The sequence below is a fragment of the Balaenoptera acutorostrata genome, chromosome 14 (assembly GCF_949987535.1).
Source record: "Balaenoptera acutorostrata chromosome 14, mBalAcu1.1, whole genome shotgun sequence".
NCBI classification, from domain to species: Eukaryota; Metazoa; Chordata; class Mammalia; order Artiodactyla; family Balaenopteridae; genus Balaenoptera; species Balaenoptera acutorostrata.
Genome location: NC_080077.1, coordinates 71,278,375 through 71,299,135, shown reverse-complemented (window position 1 = coordinate 71,299,135; position 20,761 = coordinate 71,278,375). Strand labels below are relative to the sequence as shown.

The 20,761-nt window shown below is 36.5% G+C and overlaps 1 protein-coding gene across 3 annotated transcripts in view; it reads left to right on the top strand.

Moving 5' to 3' along the window:
- Window positions 1-20,473, top strand: part of ZNF292 (zinc finger protein 292) — a 93,247-nt gene extending 72,774 nt beyond the window's left edge. For all 3 annotated transcript variants that reach the window (XM_007195922.2, XM_057527677.1, XM_057527678.1), the window contains 3 exons: window positions 1,663-1,799; window positions 4,080-4,221; window positions 10,920-20,473. In XM_007195922.2, the coding sequence (XP_007195984.2) occupies window positions 1,663-1,799; window positions 4,080-4,221; window positions 10,920-18,062 (7,422 nt within the window). In that variant the 3' untranslated portion in view covers window positions 18,063-20,473. The remainder of the gene's footprint in view (window positions 1-1,662; window positions 1,800-4,079; window positions 4,222-10,919) is intronic.
- The last annotated feature ends 288 nt before the right edge of the window (window positions 20,474-20,761 follow it).

Below are 20,761 nucleotides of genomic sequence, written 5' to 3'. Positions count from 1 at the left end.
GATATTTGAAAATATTAATTGTATAAATATATATTGTTCAGCCCTTTTTGTGTTTGTTTACATAGGGTCACTTAGAGATAAAGATTTGTAAGAAAGAGGCAGACAGAGGAGTAGTGGAAAGAGTACCGTGCCAGGGAGTTCCAGGACTTAGGTTTCAGTCGTAACTCTGACACTTAACTTCATACTTCCTTTAAGAAATCATTGTTGTTAAACACATAGACTTGGAGTTGGGTCTTTTCTTATCTTAGTGTTTTCTAGCTCAGTGTAATGTAAAAAATGGAACCTCTGAATCTATCCCCATGCAATCTTTATCCTCATTATCAAAGATCAACCTCAAGATTACCCTCATTCCCATTCAGACACTTGTTTAATCCTAAACACGTTACATTTTACACATACACACACACACTTTTCCTGTACTCAAAAAGTAATGAGGAGACATAGAAAGTCAACAAGGAGGTGTATAGTTACCTCTGTGGTACATGGGTGCTAGTGGCCTGTATTAATCTTCAGTTCTTTTTGCCATTTGTCAGTTGTACCATGTTGGAATTAATCTTTCTAATTCTGTGGAACACCAGTGATTTGTGACTGTTTGCTGTTTGTCAAATCCTTATCTTACAGCAAATACTTGTAGAGATCATAGGTAAATTCTGTTTGTTTTATGTAGTAAATCATTGTAATGAGGTTATAAATTTTAATTTAAAAAAAAAGCATTAGATGTAAGTGCATAATTAAATGAAGCAAGTTGCCTTCATCTAGGTTATACTTATGCATGCATGACTGTTGACAAGCTTTGAGATGGAATGAATTTATATGAAAAGAAAAATAATGGAGATTTATAGAAAACTGAGGTGAGCTTCATTTAAAAGTGGTATAGCTACATAAAATGTTTCATATTATACTTTTTTCCCCTCCAATAAATAGACACTTTGTTTTTTTAGTCTATATCCAGTAGACATTTCTGTCTTTTTGCTGATTCTAATGCTTTTTTTTTTTTTAATTATTAGCACCTTTAATTATTATTTATTTATTTTTTGGCTGTGTTGGGTCTTCGTTTCTGTGCGAGGGCTTCCTCTAGTTGCAGCAAGCAGGGGCCACTCTTCATCGCGGTGCGCGGGCCTCTTCACTATCGCGGCCTCTCTTGTTGCGGAGCACAGGCTCCAAATGCACAGGCTCAGTATTTGTGGCTCACGGGCTTAGCTGCTCCGCGGCATGCGGGATGCGGGATCCTCCCAGACCAGGGCTCGAACCCGTGTCCCCTGCATTAGCAGGCAGATTCTCAACCACTGCGCCACCAGGGAAGCCCTCTAATGCTTTTTAAATTACTGGGTAAAGGAGAAGAAATACAAGTAGCAGCTTTTCTTTTTCAGTATTATAGACCTGATTTAATGGGTAGAGGTTGCTTATAATTAGCATTAGTTATTTACATGTAAATGAATGCTTATAAAGGTCTTGAAAATCGTTGGTTCTCTGACTTGAAGAAAGATTATTTCTTTAAACTGCAGCCTAGTCATGACAAACTGTGAATTGATAGTGTATGAGTTAATGAGGTTTTACTGATGAACATGATCTGTAAATATCTAATAAAAATTGTAAAGTATATTACTATATATTCTAACATAAAACCATTTTATGGCATATTTCTATATCCTTTCCCTGTAGATTTCAGAAGTTGATTGCAAAGATGCCCTAGAAATGATCTGTAACTTAGAATCTGAGGGTGATGAAAAAAATGCTCTTGTCTTATGCACTGCATTTTTATCACGTCAGCTTCAACAGGGAGATATGTACTGTGCTTGGTGAGTTGATTTTATTTTGAAGAGAGAAGTTTGTTCAATAAGATTACAGGATAGGTTGTGCAGATAGCTTAAGAACACATTTTTAAAAATCTTTTTAGTGTTACAAAGACAAAAAGCTTATTTTCAGATATTATATGCTGTGCAAACTGATTATCAAGTAGTTCATATTATAACTTTAAAAACTTTATATTAAGGACCACACAACTCCTTAGTATACCAGCAATGATCATATAATGATCAATTATGATTAATTTTTAAATGTTGGAAGATGAAAGAAGGGCTTATGTCTAATGCCACAATAAAAATTTTTTCAGACATGTAAGCAACCTCTGATTTAATGTTTGTATTTTTCCTCTGCATATTGCAGACTTTTTTACTACATAACTAGCTGCTAGTCATTTATGTATAGAAATATAGTTCATTTCTGTGAGGTATCATTCTACTTCACTAACTTCATAGTACATTTCCTAGTGGGCAAACCTGTTATATATAATCCTTTGGGAGGACACAGCTAATGGAGATGATGACTTCAGTTAACTCAAAAAACTTAAGATCAACTGTCTTAAGTTAGTGTTAGCTAAAACTGACAATTTATGTGGTCAGTCGACAGCATTATTAGTCTTCAGTGTTGTGTTGGTATTGTGGAAAAACAAAAGAAAATTTAGTTTACAACGTTCTGATATTTAAGGATATTTACCAAGTGACACACGTCATATAAATGAATATAGAACAGGCAAGCTAAATAAATGGTTGTATAATCAAAAAGACTAAAGTTCATAATTATAAAGGTTTTCTGAACAGTTGAGCTCAGTTATGAAGGAAAAATTGTATATGCAATACAGAGAGGATTGAGATAAAAGGCAGGTAGAAGGATTCTGAAGGGAGAATAAATAACATGTATTTATTGAGGACAAGTAGGTTTTCTATATAACATAAATATTAATGATGACTAAGAAATTAATGTGTTATATTGGTTTACAAAAGGCATCAAAGTCTGGGTTTTATATGAAAAGCAAAAGCAGTCTATTAAAAGCCCTTAGTAGAAGGAGGGCAAAATAGAAGTTTATGTTCAAGAAACACTGTTTAAGACTAACAGTTGAGAATGGATTGGAGCCTGAACAGTGAGGGCCAATTGGGGGTAGGAAGTGGCAGTACAGGTAATTGAGTTGAGATAGGAAAATCAACTAGAAAGCCAGTAAATAGTCCAGCTGGGAAGTTACGAAGGTTTCCTGTGGATGTGGGGTGGGGTGAGAGAAATGTTGAAGATAACAGTCTTGAGGATAGTAAAAAGCAGAGGCTGATAGATAGGATCAGTGATAATGATGCATTAAATTAGAAGAACGGTGAGCTGGAGAGAATGTTAATCATCTTTTTCATATATTAAGTTTCAGGTTTCAGAAGAGATCAAAGTGGGGAAGTCTTATAAAGAACTAGAGAGGTGAAAGTGGCCAAGACTGGAGAGACAGATTTTGAAGTCCTCAGTATGAAGGTTAAAATCCAGTAAATGAGCAAGTTATTCAAGTTGATGGTAGAAAGGGCACAGTTTCTAGGAGTGGAACCTGAGGAATTAATAGGAAAGGCCTGTATGGAGGAGAATACTTGAGGGGGGAAGTTGAAGCAAGGAAGAAGATTTTTGTGGAAGTTAACTATGGAGGACAGAAGAGAAATAAGACAATAGGTAAAAGGGAGGAAAGTTCATCAGTTCAGTAGGATTACTTTCTAAGAAAATATAGTGTAATTGCATTTGAAATAAATTTCAAAGTTTATTTTTCAAAGTTTCTTTTTTTTTCCACTGCTGTGGCACAGATTAGTTATTTTCTTCTGGGCTCTGTGTCATCCTTGATTCTTAACATTATCTAATAATTTAAATTTAAGTTAGAAGGTAAAAATTAAATGCTTTTTAAAAATCATTATGCCATTGAAGCTTTTTATATATACACACACATTTTGCACTTTCTTATTACTTTAAAGTTCAGATGTGGCCCAAAGTTACCATTTGTATAACTTGTTTAAATGTCAGGTGCTTTCCTAGTAAAAGGTAGTGAGTGCTTCTCTGAGATTCAGAAATCTTAATCAGTAAAATGATAAGTCATATCTTGATTTTTATTTAATAAGTCTTCAGAAATTTGAGATTTTTTTTTTCTTTTAAACCTCATTCCACATATAGAATTGGAATCTATAACCAGTTTTAATTTCACATGTAATTACTAGCCTGACATGTTCGTGATTTTACATTATAGCTCCAGCTTACTTTTTTACTTTTTTTTTTTTTTTTTTAAGGGAACTCACTCTCTTTTGGAGTAAATTACAGCAAAGAGTAGAACCATCTATACAAGTGTACCTAGAAAGATGTCGTCAACTTTCTTTGTTAACCAAGACGGTATATCACATTTTCTTCCTGATTAAAGTTATTAATTCAGAGGTAAGAATGATCCAGGTATCTTAATTTCAAATACGTAAATTACCTTTAATAAAAGACTTTAACTTTATTATTTTGGCACCTCTTCCAGTGATTTTTGTTTATTTCATTTAGTGCTTTGAACATTGATTTTCTTATTAGTCCTGATGATACTTGATACAGAGAAACTTAAAAATGCAAATGAGAGCCAGGGGCTTGCTCTTAGCCTGAAGAAAAGCAATATACCTAATACTTGCATTTTATCATTCCACAATTTTTACTGCCAGGTGTTATACTATTTTGATAATTTGGCTCTATAGAAATTTAGAAAGTGTAAAGAGAAATATAGAGATAGCTTCCTTTGCTAGCAGGCTGGCAGATTACGGTATCTAAAAATCCTACAAAAGACTCAAAAATACTTGATAAAATAAAACAAACATTGTTCTTAATGTATAGCAGCTGAGATTGCAAGAATATTGGGGAAATCCCTAGGCTCAAAAAGAAGAGAAACCTAAAAACTGGAGTAGAAATTTGAGCTGATGCTAGGATTCTCCTAACCTGGTGAGGATTGGGGTATGTTACTAAGGGGGTTGAGTTTTTATATCCACACAGGGATAAGGTAAGAGATGGGATCTTGGGCCCTTTCAAGTTGGGGAGTTAGAACTGAGTTCCGTGTTCCCCTTCTTCCCTCCACCAACTTTTGAAGTACTATAATTTCATTGAAAAGTGGACTAGAAAAATATTATACTCTGTAACACAGATGATGATAGGGAACCGTGTGCATGTCCGACTGGACTGTGGGTCAGAGGAGGAAAATGTTTTCCCTAATAAATTGTAACCATAGGTCTGCCCTCACACGATTTGGGGTCCACATTTACCCTTCCATATAACCAGGAATCCCCACACCAAGTGAGTGTCAGGGAGGAAGACCTTTTCCTCTCCCTTTTCTTCTTAGTTATGTTGGCTGGTCTAAGAATTAAACTGACACAGGACAGATTAACAAGAGAAGATCAGGCAAAAGTTTAATAACATGTATACATGGGAGAGACCCAGGAAAATTGAGTAACTCGTCAAAATGGCCGAAACTCTCACCTTAAATACCATCTTCAGCTAAAGACAAGAGGATGTTGGGGGTAGTGGTTTAGGACTTCAGAGGGGAGGAAGGCAATTCACATGAAGATGGAAAAACAATGTTTGGTAAACCAGTGGTGTGCTGGGCCATGCAGAGACTACCGGACACAGTGGACTCTGATCTCTCGGCCCTGCAGAGTTTCTCCCCACCACCCCTAGTCCATATTCTTTGCAGAGATCTCTGGTGACAGCTCTATTCCAGGAACAGGCCCTCTGTCTAAATTCTTTTAGGCAGTAACGGATAGGGGTGGCGGGTAACAGGAAGAACTTCCTTAGTCTTCTGTTTCTTAAAAGTAATCAGCCTAACATAATCCTCACGTCAAAGAGATGCATTTGGTGGTGGCAGATTTTGCTCCCTTACGTAAGTGGTATTTAAGAAGGTAAGGATGGAGTCCTGAGCTGGTAATGCCTGGGATCCCTGGCAGAAGCAAATGAAGAACTGCTTTGGAGGGACATACCTTCAGTACAGGATTCTTAGATAAAACCCTTCTTAAGATGGGTTCACCATCAAGATTTACAAAACATAGAACAGTCTGCCATGAGGGAATTTTAACAGAGAGAACTAACAATAGGATTAAACATGCAAGGATAAAAATGATAAATTACATATATTTAAAGACATAAATAAGTTAACCTCAAGCTCAATTAAACATATGAAACAGTCTGACATGAATGAATTTCAGTAGACAGAAAGAATGATAGAATTATTTGCCTAATACTTTAAATAATACAGTTATGGATAAATTATAAAACACATATATTTAAAGATATAAAATAAGGAATTGAAGTATAAGAAAGAGAGGTCCTATAAAAATGACCAAGCAGATTTTTAAAAGAATCAAAAGAACTTTTAGAAATATAAAAACATAGTCATAGAAATGAAAACACTTAATAGATGGATTAAACAGTAGATTAGACACAATTCAAAAGGGAAGTGATGAGCAGAGATTGCGTGTTTCCATTTATCTATTAGCAAAAATCAGAATCCAACTTTTACAAAATTAATTTTTCTTATAGTAACCCTTGTAGGATGCACTTGGTTTCCCCTTTAAATGTACATGGAAGTCACTTTCCAAAGTTGCTAGCACTGCATGGAATGGTATGCCAGACAGGTCTTAGGAATCCTTGAATTTTGTTTTTGAAAGTAGGAACCAAAAGACATTCTTATTCTTTTTAAAAAATGTCTTTTAAGATCTATAGCTGGTCAGAAAATATTATATGTATCTTTGCTTTTTTTCTCCTGAAATAATTTCTCTTCATTTTCAGGAGTAAAGAACAGGAATGAATCCTTCTGCTTTCCAGTTTTTCTTTATTGACCTTGTTAACTCATCCTGCTTTTTCATTTTATATGTCGTAGCGCTGCAGTTAAAAAATAAACTTAACAATAAGTTTCTTAGAAAATTACTATGTAATTTTAAAATATAGGTTGTGCCACTACTTTATATCTAACTTAAAGAGCAGCATGGCAAAGTAGATGGAACTTGAAACTAGAAGCCAGACAAACTGGGTATAAATCTTGACTTGCTGTTGACCACCTGGTAACCTTAACCACTTTGGATTTCATTTCTTAATCAGTGGAATTGAGGAGGTTAGGTAAAAGGGACTCTCCTCCCTCAACCTTACACCCTGCTCACAAGGAGACCTTGTTGGAGAGGGGGGAAAAATCTTGGACAAGAGCTACACTGTTCATTATGGTAGCCATCAGACACTTATGGCTAGTTAATCTAAGTAAAATATAAAATTCCGTTCTTCAGCTACAGTAGCCACATTGTAGGTGCTCAGTAGCTCCGTGTGACTAGTGGCTACCATATTGAACAGCACAGATAAAGAACATGTCCATCACTGCAGACAGTTCTATTGAGTAGTGCTTTTCTAGAGAGACTTTGGGCTCAGAAGTAAAGCACATAAGAAAGCACTTAAAGCGTGAATAGCTTGGGAAAGTTGTCCAGGGGAGCAGGATCATGTGCAATGTGGTAATTGCTCTGCCCCAAAATCTTGGTTCCCGTTGCATGAAATGTCTCCCTTTGTTTTTATTTTCTGAAATCTGATCAAACAGAGGTTTTATCTTAAAAGTAGACTCATAGATGATTATTGTTTTAGGACTATGAAAGAGACCTTAAAGTTATGTTGTAGTGACTGCATTCTAGTGTAACTCCTCATTTTTTAACATGATGAAATTTAGCCTCAAGGTTGATGATTTGAGTTAACTGGTGCCCCCCCCCTTTTTCTCCCCAAAACTCCAGGAGTTGTTGAAAATTATTGCCTAGCTACTCACATATTACCTAAAATAATTGTTTCCTTCTTAAACTCTAATTGAGATCTGCAAAGGAAATGGAGCAGATAGCTTGGTTCATCATTTTATTTATGCTTTTTCCTAGACCCCTGAAGTCAGAGAGTTGAAAAATATAGCCCTGCCCTTAAGGATCTCATATTTATTGATGGAGACACACTAACAGTTGCAATGTAATATGGGTCTCTCAAATATAGTGGAATATCGAGACTCCTGAGAGGGAGAGCACATTGCTGAGCATAGTGCCTGGTATAAAGTAGGTGCTGATTGAATAAAAGAAGAGGGCCCTCTAACCCGCTGGTCTGTTCAGACTCTCAAATAGTGATGGCTAAACAAAGCTGGAGAGGGAGAGTGTTCCTAGTAACAGAAAAAGAATGAAAGGTAGTGTAAAGAAAAAACTGTTTTCTCCTCTATTCACTACTCACTGAATACTTCCTGATCACCAAGTGTGTGGAGACTTTTTTCCGCACCAGGCAGTCCTCTGATTCTCCGAACACCAGCTGGGTGTCCTACAATTTAACTCAACTCTGACACTGTTCACCTAGAGATAGCATAGAATCCGCAGGTTAAGGGCTCAGTCTTACAAGACTGCCCTCCTTCCCCAACGTCAACTACCAGTCTTGAGTCCAGGGTGTCACCTGTGCTTCTGACCAACTGGCTATAAATTAGAGGTTTCCACAACTTTTGGTCAGATTTGATTAATTTACTAGAGTGGCTCACAGAACTCAGGAAGACAGTTTACCAGCTAGATTACTGGTTTATTTTAAAAGGATTCAACTCAGGAAAAGCCAGATGGTAGAGATGCACAGGGCAAGGTATGGGGGAGAGAGTGAGCTACTCTCCCCCACCTCTACTTGTTCACAAACCCAGAAGCTCCCTGAACCGAGTTCTTTATGGGTTTTTATAGAGACTTCTTTGGCCATTGGTAATAGATTCAGCCTCCATCCTCTCTCTCCTCCTTGGAGGGAGAGGAGGGGGACTGAAAGTTTCAACCCTCTGATCACAGGTTGGTTCCCCTGACAGCCAGCCCCCAGCCTGTGGTTATCTAGGGGCTTTCAGAAATCATCTCATTAATAAACTCCAGTGTGATCGAAAGGGCCTTATTATGAATAACCAAAAAACACTCATTTCACCTATTTCAAAAGCTGGGAACAAAAGATGCCCCTATAGCTATTATTACTTAGGAAATTACAAAGGTTTTAGGAGCTATGTGGGAACTGGGGGTGGGGGGAGACCAAAATATATATTTCTTAGCAGTATATTACAATATCACAAGTTGTATCAAGACGTGAGAGAATGGCGTAGTTGGGGAACTACAGTTCACATTGCCTGGAGTGTAGGCTATTTGGGTAGGGAAAAGATAAAAGATGAGGCTAGACCAGATGAGGCATAGGTCAGATTGTGAGGGCCCTTTTGTATTCATTCTGTGCTAAGAAGTTTATATTTAATTCTGAAAGACACGGGTAATAACCATTTAAGAATTTTAAAGCAGGGTAAGCCATGATGCTGTGGGTGGATAGGGAAGAGCTGAATGGGATGTTAATGGGGAAGGAATATCAGCATGTAAGCCTTGGGTAGCTTTGGGTCAAGGATATTAGGCAGCCCAGAGGAAAGGAATAGAAAAGGGGGGTACCAAAGATAAAACCTTGCATTTTTCAGAAGATTGCCTGCTGCTGTGCCTGTGCTAGAGAGGGGGATGAGTCTCTATTCCTTCTCTGAATGGATCTCACTTAGGTTTCTGCTCCAGTGACTCATAAATTCAAGCTGGTGCTATCAGTACTTTTATTAACTGATACTACTAAATAGGTTTTTATGGGCTAATTACTTGTTTAATCACATTGTACGTATGGGAAATTGTGAATTCAAACTCAACTCTTAAAAACAGTTGTTACATAACCAGTTTATGATCTGAATATTACCTATAAACTTAATTTTCAATCACACACACACAAAGATGAAAACTCAGAAGAATAAAAATTTTAACATAGTTTGTTTTGTTAGCCTTATTTCTTAAGGTTTCAAATGTATTTATAACATTAAGATGGCCAGTTCAGCATCTCAGCCTCTTTTACTCATTTTCCTTTTGGCCCACAAATCTAAGCTTCTGTTTTAGTAAAATATTTTATTTCCTTCTTAACCTGTAAAAATACAGATCCTCTCAGCTTTTTTGGACTTTTTTTGACTTTCTTGCCCTTTGATCTTATGTCACACATATTTCATTCCCATGAATGTGGCCACATCTTGTGACTGGCTTATTTTTCATATATTTGTTCTCTTTTAGCCTTTTAAAACCCATTTTTATTTCTTCATTACATGTATCTTTCAAATGAGTCTTACCTTTATTACTGCTATATTATAATAATAGTTCAAGATGCTAATTCAAAAGGAAAAAAGTTTATTGTGTCTCCTGCTACTACTAATTCTTAAGATGGTCCAGGGACTTCCCTGGTGGTCCAGTGGTTAAGACTTCGCCTTCCAGTGCAGGGGGCGTGGGTTCGATCCCTGGTCAGGGAGCTAAGATCCCACATGCCTCACAGCCAAAAAACCAAAACACAAAACAGAAGATATATTGTAACAAATTCAATAAAGACTTTAAAAATGGTCCACATCAAACAAAATCTTAAAAAAAAAAATAGATGGTCCAGCCATGAGGTAGGTGATTTGGCATTCAAATTTATGATAGAACTAGAATTCCCAATATTAAGGAACAAATAACTTTATTCTCTTAAATGTGAAAATCTCCTTTCATTACTAATGAGTTAGGAATTATGGGGACATTCTCAGTTTTGTAATTGGACTAAGGGTTTTGTTTCAGAAGGATTGTAAATATAAACTTAGGAAATGAAATTTGTGATAAAGTTAATGATATTTATTGATCACTTACTGTGTGCCAGACATGATACTAAACTATACCAACTACTTTAGATACACGATATCTATTAATGCTCACAGCAGTTTCATGAAGTTTGTGTTGTTTTGATCTCTATTTTATATTGTGATATGAAAGGTCAGAGAAGTTAAATAATGTCCAAATTTGCCTAGCTGTTAGATGATTTTATACTCATGTCTTAACTTAGCTCCCGAAGTTTATGCTTTTTCTGCTATTCTCTACAGTTCATTACACACATAGACACACACACACACACACACACAAAGCTACAATGCTTTGGAAGGGGTATCTGCATATATTGGCTATTGCAAAATTTGAGAAAAGCAAACCTCAGTTTTAAAATTACTAAATTCTCGAATCTGTGTTGATGAGTGTAAATTAAGATAACATTTCTCACTTGCTTTTTCACAGACTGAAGGGGCTGGACTTGCCACTTGTATAGAACTATGTGTAAAAGCTCTTCGCCTGGAATCTACAGAAAATACTGAAGTGAAAATATCTATTTGCAAGACCATTTCGTGCTTGTTGCCTGATGATCTGGAAGTTAAACGTGCTTGTCAACTGAGTGAATTTCTTATTGAGCCTACAGTAGATGCATATTATGCTGTGGAAATGTTGTATAACCAACCAGACCAGAAATATGATGAAGAGAATCTTCCAATACCAAATTCTCTACGCTGTGAGCTCTTACTTGTATTGAAAACTCAGTGGCCCTTTGATCCAGAATTCTGGGATTGGAAAACCTTAAAACGACAGTGTCTTGCATTAATGGGAGAAGAAGCATCCATTGTGTCTTCAATAGATGAACTAAATGACAGTGAGGTTTATGAGAAAGTAGCAGACTATCAGGAAGAGAGTAAAGAAACTTCCATGAATGGTGGAATTGGTGCTAATTCTGGCCTTCTTAGAGACATTTGTGATGAAAAGCAGAAAAAGAGAGAGATAAAACAACTAAGAGAGAGGGGATTTATATCTGCTAGGTTCAGGAACTGGCAAGCCTACATGCAGTATTGTGTGCTGTGTGACAAAGAATTCCTTGGTCATCGAATAGTACGACATGCTCAAAAACATTACAAAGATGGGATTTACAGTTGCCCCATATGTGCAAAGAACTTTAATTCTAAAGAAACTTTTGTCCCTCACGTCACATTGCATGTTAAACAATCTAGTAAAGAGAGACTAGCAGCTATGAAACCATTAAGGAGGTTGGGAAGGCCTCCTAAGATCACAACTACCAACGAGAATCAGAAGACTAATGCTGTGGCCAAGCAGGAACAGCGGCCTATCAAGAAGAATAGTCTCTATTCAACAGACTTCATAGTGTTTAATGATAATGATGGTTCAGATGATGAAACTGATGACAAAGACAAATCTTATGAGCCAGAGGTGATCCCAGTCCAGAAACCAGTACCTGTTAATGAATTCAATTGCCCTGTAACTTTTTGTAAAAAGGGCTTTAAGTACTTTAAAAATTTAATTGCTCATGTAAAGGGACATAAGGATAATGAAGATGCCAAGCGCTTTCTTGAAATGCAAAGCAAAAAAGTTATTTGCCAGTACTGTAGACGGCATTTTGTAAGTGTTACTCATCTCAATGATCACTTACAAATGCACTGTGGCAGTAAACCATATATCTGTATACAAATGAAATGTAAGGCCGGTTTTAATAGTTACGCAGAGCTCTTAACCCACCGAAAGGAGCATCAAGTTTTTAGAGCAAAGTGCATGTTTCCTAAATGTGGCAGAATTTTTTCAGAAGCTTATTTACTATATGATCATGAAGCGCAACATTATAATACCTATACTTGTAAGTTCACAGGTTGTGGTAAAGTTTATCGTTCTCAGAGTGAACTAGAAAAGCATCTGGATGATCACAGTACTCCTGAAAAAGTGCTGCCTCCTGAAGACCAACTTAATTCATCTGGAGATTCTGTTCAGCCTTCCAGAGTGAATCAGAACGCAGAAGGGAACACTGAGAAAGGAGGATCTGTGCTTCCTTCAGAAAATAACATTGAAAACACCTTCCCAGCAGATAGAAGTGATGCTTGGGATAAAAGCAAGGCAGAATCACCTGTGACCAGACAAGACCGGATTTCTGCTTCAGAGCTCAGGCAAGCTGATGGACCATTGCCAGATGGTTTGGAAAACCCTGCTCCTGCTCCTCTGCTTCAGGCCAGTGAGGTCGCTGTGTCCATTAAGGTATCCCTCAATCAGGGGATTGAGGATAACTTTGGAAAGCAAGAAAACTCAGCTGTGCAAGGCACTGGTGAATCACTGGTCACAAACTTACATACACCAGTTGAAGATCCTTGTAATGATTTGTGTCATACAGGTTTCCAAGAGAGAAAAGAACAGGATTGTTTTAACGAAGCCCAGATTACTCAGAATTCTTTAGTAGATTCGGAAGCCCTCAAAATAGATGACCTTACTCCACAAAACTTAGAAAGACAAGTGAACAACCTGATGACCTTTTCTGTGCAAAATCAGGCAGGATTTCAAAGCAATTTACCAACTGCCAAGTTTGAATGTGGAGGTAATGTTAAAACATCGTCCAATCTTTATAATTTACCTCTGAAGACATTAGAAAGTATCACATTTGTTCCACCACAGCCCAACCTCAGTAATTCTTTAGGAACTCCATCAGTGCCTCCAAAAGCACCAGTTCAGAAATTCAGTTGCCAGGTTGAGGGATGTACTCGAACCTATAACTCTTCACAGAGTATTGGGAAACACATGAAGACAGCACACCCCGACCAGTATGCAGCATTCAAAATGCAGCGCAAAAGCAAAAGGGGTCAGAAGGCTAACAACTTAAGTACACCAAATAATGGAAAGTTTGTTTATTTTTTGCCATCACAGGTGAGCAGCTCTAATAATGCATTTTTTACACCACAGACCAAAGCCAATGGGAATCCTACTTGTTCTAATCAGTTGCAGCACGTCTCACCTTCCATTTTCCCAGCTCATTTAGCAAATGTGTCAGCTCCACTGTTGCCCTCAGTGGAAAGTGTCATAAATCCAAATATACCTTCTCAGGATAAAAATGAACAAGGTGGTATGTTATGTTCCCAAATGGAAAATTTATCTAGTACTACCTTGCCAGCACAAATGGAAGATCTAACCAAAACAGTTTTGCCTTTGAATATCGACAGCGGCTCAGATCCTTTCCTTCCGTTACCTGCAGAAAGTAGTTCAATGTCTCTCTTCCCTTCACCAGCAGATAGTGGGACTAATTCTGTTTTTTCCCAGCTGGAAAATAATACAAATCATTTTTCCTCACAGATTGAAGGAAACACTAATTCCCCTTTTCTAAAGGGAGGTAATGGTGAGAATGCAGTTTTTCCTGCACAAGTCAATGTTGCAGATGACTTCAGTGGCACCAGTGCCCAACAGTCTGCACTGGAAAAAGTGAAAAAAGACCGTGGGCAGGGCCCAAATGGGAAGGAAAGAAAACCCAAGCACAACAAAAGGGCTAAGTGGCCGGCAATTATCAGAGACGGGAAATTTATTTGCAGCAGGTGTTACAGGGCTTTTACTAACCCCAGATCTCTGGGTGGACACTTGTCTAAGCGATCTTACTGTAAACCACTGGACGGGGCAGAAATTGCTCAAGAACTTCTGCAGAGTAACGGGCAGCCTTCCCTTCTTGCCAGCATGATTCTCTCCACAAATGCGGTAAACTCACAGCAGCCGCAGCAGTCTGCCTTCGGTCCAGGAGCATGCTTTAAAGATCCATCATTCCTGCAACTTCTTGCTGCTGAAAATCGCTCCTCAGCATTTTTACCAAATACATTTCCTCGGAGTGGTGTGACTAACTTTAATACAAGTGTTAGTCAAGAGGGAAGTGAAATTATTAAACAGGCTTTGGAAACTGCCGGCATTCCCAGTACATTTGAGGGTGCTGATGTGCTCTCTCATGTCCCCCCAGGTTGTGTTTCAGACCCAGCACCAGTAAATGCAACGGTGATGCCAAATCCACCTGTGCCATCCCTGCTGCAGACTGTATGCCACGCAAACCCCCTGCTGACAGACCAGAATAGGACACGAAACTCCAAAACTTCCTCCATTGAGGAATGCAACAGTTTGCCTGTTTTTCCAGCAAATGACTTACTACTGAAGACTGTTGAAAATGGTCTGTGCTCTAGTTCATTCCCTAATTCTAGTGGGCCATCACAAAATTTTATCAGTAACAGTTCACGAGTTTCCGTTATAAGTGGTCCTCAGAACACAAGGTCTAGTCATTTAAATAAAAAGGGAAACAGTGCTTCTAAGAGAAGAAAGAAAGTTGCTCCTCCGCTAATTGCCCCTAATGCTCCCCAAAACTTGGTAACAAGTGACTTAACGGCAATGGGACTTATAGCAAAGAGGATTGAGATACCAACTACTAACCTTCATTCAACTGTAATTCCCAATTGTGAACCTCAGGGTTTGGTGGAAAATCTAACACAGAAATTAAATAATGTTGACAATCAGTTGTTTATAACTGATGTGAAAGAAAACTTTAAAACCAGTCTTGAGTCCCATACAGTGTTAGCTCCCTTAACATTAAAAACTGAAAATGGTGATTCCCAAATGATGGCTTTGAATTCATGCACACCTTCAATAACTTCTGATTTGCAGATTTCTGAAGACAATGTTATACAAAACTTTGAAAAGACTCTTGAAATTATTAAAAGTGCTATGAATTCTCAAATACTTGAGGTAAAAAGTGGATCTCAGGGTATTGGTGAAACATCACAGAATGCTCAAATAAATTATAACATTCAGCTTCCTTCAGTAAACACTGTACAAAATAACAAATTATCTGATTCTTCTCAGTTTTCCTCCTTCATAGGTGTCATGCCGACAAAAAGTAACATTCCTCAGTCTGAAATATTACATAAGGAGGATCAAGTACAGGAGATTTTAGAAGGCTTACAGAAATTAAAATTAGAAAACGACCTGTCCTCTCCAGCACCCCAGTGTGTACTGATAAATACATCAGTGACACTGACTCCCACTCCTGTTAAATCAATTCCAAATGTCACACTTGTTCAGCCAGTTTCTGAAATGATAAGCAACATTCAGTTTAATGACAGAGTTAATAAACCCTTTGTGTGTCAAAACCAAGGCTGTAATTACAGTGCTATGACAAAAGATGCACTATTTAAGCACTATGGTAAAATTCATCAATACACTCCAGAGATGATTCTTGAAATTAAGAAGAATCAGTTGAAATTTGCTCCATTTAAATGTGTAGTACCTACATGTACAAAGACATTTACAAGAAATTCGAATCTCCGGGCACACTGTCAGTTGGTACATCATTTTACCACAGAAGAAATGGTAAAGTTAAAAATAAAAAGGCCTTATGGAAGAAAATCTCAGAGTGAAAATTCGTCAGCCCCACGAATTACACAAGTAAAAAGACAGCTAGCTACAACAGAGGAAAATAAAAGGGAATTCCAGCCTGCTTTAGAATTGGGAGCAATGAAAGAAAATACCCTCAGTAATATAGCAGTGATCCCAGAAAAACAACTTTTAGAAAAAAAAAATCCTGAAAAAACAGAAAGTTCTTCACAAGTGATTACAGTTACTTCAGAACAATGTAATACAAATTCTCTCACAAATGTACAAACCAAAGTACGGAAAGTTAGGAGACATAAAAAAGAAAAGGAGGAGAGAAAACGCAAGAAGCCAGTTTCTCAATCTCTTGAGTTTCCCACAAGATACAGTCCCTACAGACCTTATCGATGTGTTCATCAGGGTTGCTTTGCCGCCTTTACAATACAGCAAAACTTAATTCTGCATTACCAGGCTGTGCACAAATCAGATCTACCTGCATTTTCTGCAGAGGTTGAAGAGGAAAGCGAAGCTGGTAAAGAAAGTGAAGAAATTGAAACTAAACAAACTGTGAAAGAATTTCGATGTCAGGTGAGTGACTGCTCTCGAATTTTCCAAGCAATTACTGGCCTAATACAACACTACATGAAACTTCACGAGATGTCTCCTGAGGAAATTGAAAGTATGACTGCTTCGGTGGATGTTGGGAAATTTCCATGTGATCAGTCAGAGTGTAAATCTTCATTTACCACATATTTGAACTATGTTGTTCATCTTGAGGCAGATCATGGAATTGGGGCAAGGGTAAGTAAAACTGAAGAAGATGGCATATACAAGTGTGATTGTGAAGGCTGTGACCGAATATATGCAACCCGGTCTAATCTCCTCCGACACATTTTTAATAAGCATAATGACAAACATAAAGCTCATCTGATTCGGCCAAGAAGATTAACACCTGGTCAGGAAAATATATCAAGCAAGGCAAACCAAGAAAAGACAAAGTCTAAACATCGGGGGACAAAGTACAGATCTGGAAGGGAAGGAACCAAAATGCCTAAGACCAAACGAAAGAAAAAAAATAATTTGGAAAACAAGACTGCAAAGATTGTGCAGATTGAAGAAAATAAGCCTTATTCTCTGAAACGTGGAAAGCATGTATATTCTATAAAGGCTAGAAATGATGCCTTATCTGAGTGTACGAGCAGATTTGTCACCCAGTATCCATGTATGATAAAGGGGTGTACATCAGTTGTTACAAGTGAAAGCAATATAATTAGACATTATAAATGCCATAAATTATCTAAGGCATTTACATCACAACACCGCAATCTTCTCATTGTCTTCAAACGGTGTTGTAACTCACAATTAAAGGAAACTTCTGAGCAAGAAGTTGAAAAGAGTGATGTGAAAGATTCTGACACAGGTATATCAGAGAGCAATGATAACTCAAGAACAACTGTAGTTCCACAGAAGGAAGTTGAAAAAAATGAAAAAGATGAAGTGGATGAGCTAACAGAATTATTTATTACCAAATTAATAAATGAAGACAACACAAGTGTGGAGACCCAAGCTCAGACCTCTTCAAATGTTAGTAAAGATTTTCAGGAAGATAACCCCTGCCAGTCAGAAAAACAAAAAGCAAGTAATTTGAAGAGAGTTAATAAAGAAAAAAATGTCTCCCAAAATAAAAAGAGGAAAGTTGAAAAAGCTGAACCAGCACTGGCAGTTGAGTTGAGTAGTATGCACAAGGAAGAAGAAACCGCTGTTGCAATACAAACCACTGAGGAGCATCCTGCATCTTTTGACTGGAGCTCATTTAAACCAATGGGATTCGAAGTATCATTTCTGAAGTTTCTTGAGGAGTCTGCAGTGAAGCAGAAGAAAAATACTGACAAAGACCATCCAAATAGTGGGAATAAAAAAGGATCCCATTCAAATGCAAGAAAAAATGTTGACAAGACTGCTGTGACTAGTGGAAATCATATATGTTCTTGTAAAGAAAGTGAAACCTTTGTACAGTTTGCCAATCCATCACAGCTTCAGTGCAGTGATAATGTAAAAATTGTTTTAGACAAGACTCTTAAAGATTGCACTGAGCTTGTCTTAAAGCAACTTCAGGAAATGAAACCTACCGTCAGTCTGAAAAAACTTGAAGTGCATTCAAATGATCCAGATGTGTCTGTTATGAAAGAAATCAGTATGGGCAAAGCCACGGGGAGAGGGCAGAACTAATAACACATGTGCTATTAATACATTATTTACAGTTTTATTTTAAATAGGAAGCCATCAAGCATGCTAGAATTGTGTAACTTTTTTGTTTTTCTTTTGTTGTTGCTGACATGAATTAACCTGGCCAAAAAAGAAAAAAAGAAAAGGAAAAAAAAATCAACATGACATTTGTCATGTAAAACTTTTTTTTATCCCTATGGGACTTGAGGAACAGAATCAGTATTTCAGTTACTGTAAATAGTTGAGCTAAACCTCAAATTTCTATCAGCCAGTTGCCCTTTCCATGAACTAAACTGAATTGTCTGTGTGATTGATATGTTTCACCGGGTCACTGCTCATGTGTAACAGTACTCTGTTTGTAGATACCTTTTTTGTATATATTTATTATTGTAAATCATTTGCTGCCACCAGCAGTGTGTAAGTCTAAACTATTAAATGACACATTTATATTTGGAATTTTAATTTTTAACTAAGTGATCAAGTTTTTAAAACTGTTCTTTTATTGTTTTAAATTAAGAATTTTTTTAACTAAAACTAGAAACTCTGCCATAGTTCATTGATTTTTACATAAAACATTTATTTACAAGACTATCTCAAAAAATTACTTTTCACGAAGTAGGCACATTATATCAACACCTTGCTCTGCTTTGTAAATTTACCCTCCAGGATTTTTTGGGTGGTACTCATGTGAAATTAAAGCAGATTCTTCAGCAGTTTCCTATAGCTGCAGTTTTCTTTTCAGTGCTTCTAATTGGATATAGTTATTATGATTCCATGAAATATAATGGAAATGTGAATAAAGAATTTACTACATCAAAGATTTTAAACATTTGGTATTTAAAAAAAAATCCTTTGTGAATGTGATAGAAACTAGTAGTGTGGAGCAGTGTAAATATTTGAGGTGGTGATTTGTGAAGTAGCCCAGTATTGCCTTAAATAAAATCACATTTCATTTCTTGTTTTATACATGTGATCTTATAAAGGTTTTTGGGTTTTATTTGTTTTTTTTCCCCCCATTTTCTGAGATTTATAGATTGGTGTATAGCTTTAAACTGTATAAACTTTTGTGGAAAGATTTTTTTAAACATTTTTATAAATCTTAAAATTGGTATCATCAAAGTGAGCCCATCTTGTGTTTATAAAATGCAAGAGTCCTTAAACATTTATAATTACATAGATGAAACACTTTCTATAAGGAAGTTGGATGTTTTGATTTTACTGTTTATAGATGTTAGATTGTACAGATTTGTCTGTATTTTCCCACCGTATCTAATGATACTTTTTTCATTAGATTGGTCTTTCAGAGCAGTATTAGTTGTTATAATTGATTATTTTGGTTATTCAGTATATAGTTAGCTCTTATAGATTAGCTTTATTCACCATATTTATACTGTGGATTTACGGCCAGAGATAGAGGTTATTTCAGGAGAGTTTATGACCTTCCTTTGAATTCCAATTAAAATCAGTACTGGAAACAAAAGAAAACATCCTTTCAAATTTACTTTTGTTTCTGTTTGCCATAAATAGTAGCATTGATTTTTGACTTTGTTATAAACCAGTTGCATTCACAATATTATTAGCCTGAGATATTGTGATCTGAAAATGTGTATATTCTCTTTGCAACATCAGACTTGCAGGAAAAATGAAGCACTTAACATTCACTGAAATTGCTGGTACTCTGAATAAATAAGCATGGTCAAGGAGTGAATTATTTTCTTTTGGAAAATATTTTTTTAAGTTTTATTATTAAAGTATTATAGTTTTATTTTTAGGGCCGAATGGGTTATATTGAATAGTTGGTTTCACCTCCTTAAGGTTTATTACCAATATGCATAAAACTTGACACATTAAAATCCCTATCCTTTGGTAAGCCCACTGTTATTTATTAAAATAAAAGTTGTTCTTATGGGTGATTAATACATGTTTTTTTCTAAATTAATAATAACTTAACTTTGAGTCATTTTAATATTAAATTTTTGTTAACAACTGAATGTTTCCGTACAGTTTTCTTAGAAGTTGACCTAGATCTTAAAGGTAGGCATTTGGCAAACTGCCCTGTGTAGTACAGCAGTAAGTAGGTTTATTTCTGATGAATGTCGTGAAGAGCCTGTTAAGGGAAAATGCCAGTGTACTGGGGCTTTTCTTTTGCTCATTAGCTTAAGAAAATTAACCACTAGAACTTCTGTAATTGTTCTCCTACATGTCGGGGGGGGCAGTTTGCCAACATTGAGTTAATTTTTTTATATTCCAGGTACTGTATGCTAAAAGTAATTATGGAATAGTGGGCTTTTTAGCATGGAACAGAAAAATCAAATTATGGTATAAAATAAATAATGAATTTATAGAACAACAGCATGTTGGTAAAATTTGATACAGAATGTAATGCCTAAGTATTAAAAAAGTATCAAAAAGTATGTATTTTTCATGGTATAATTTTCCGCAATCTCTTGTCTTTGAGATATTTTCTTCCTACAGTGTAAATTTGCCTAAGTTTTCATCCTTTGAAACGTGGATTTTTTTCCCTCTTCTAAATGCAGAGAATTTGAATCTTACAGATCAGAACATGTTATTCAGAATACATCATTAAGTGAAATATAACAGTTTGAGAAATTTTCAGCGATGTTAAATTCAGCATAATTAATTATTTTAAATGGCTGGACAGAGTTTTACAAAGGCAAATTTTGATCATCAGGTTAGCAAAC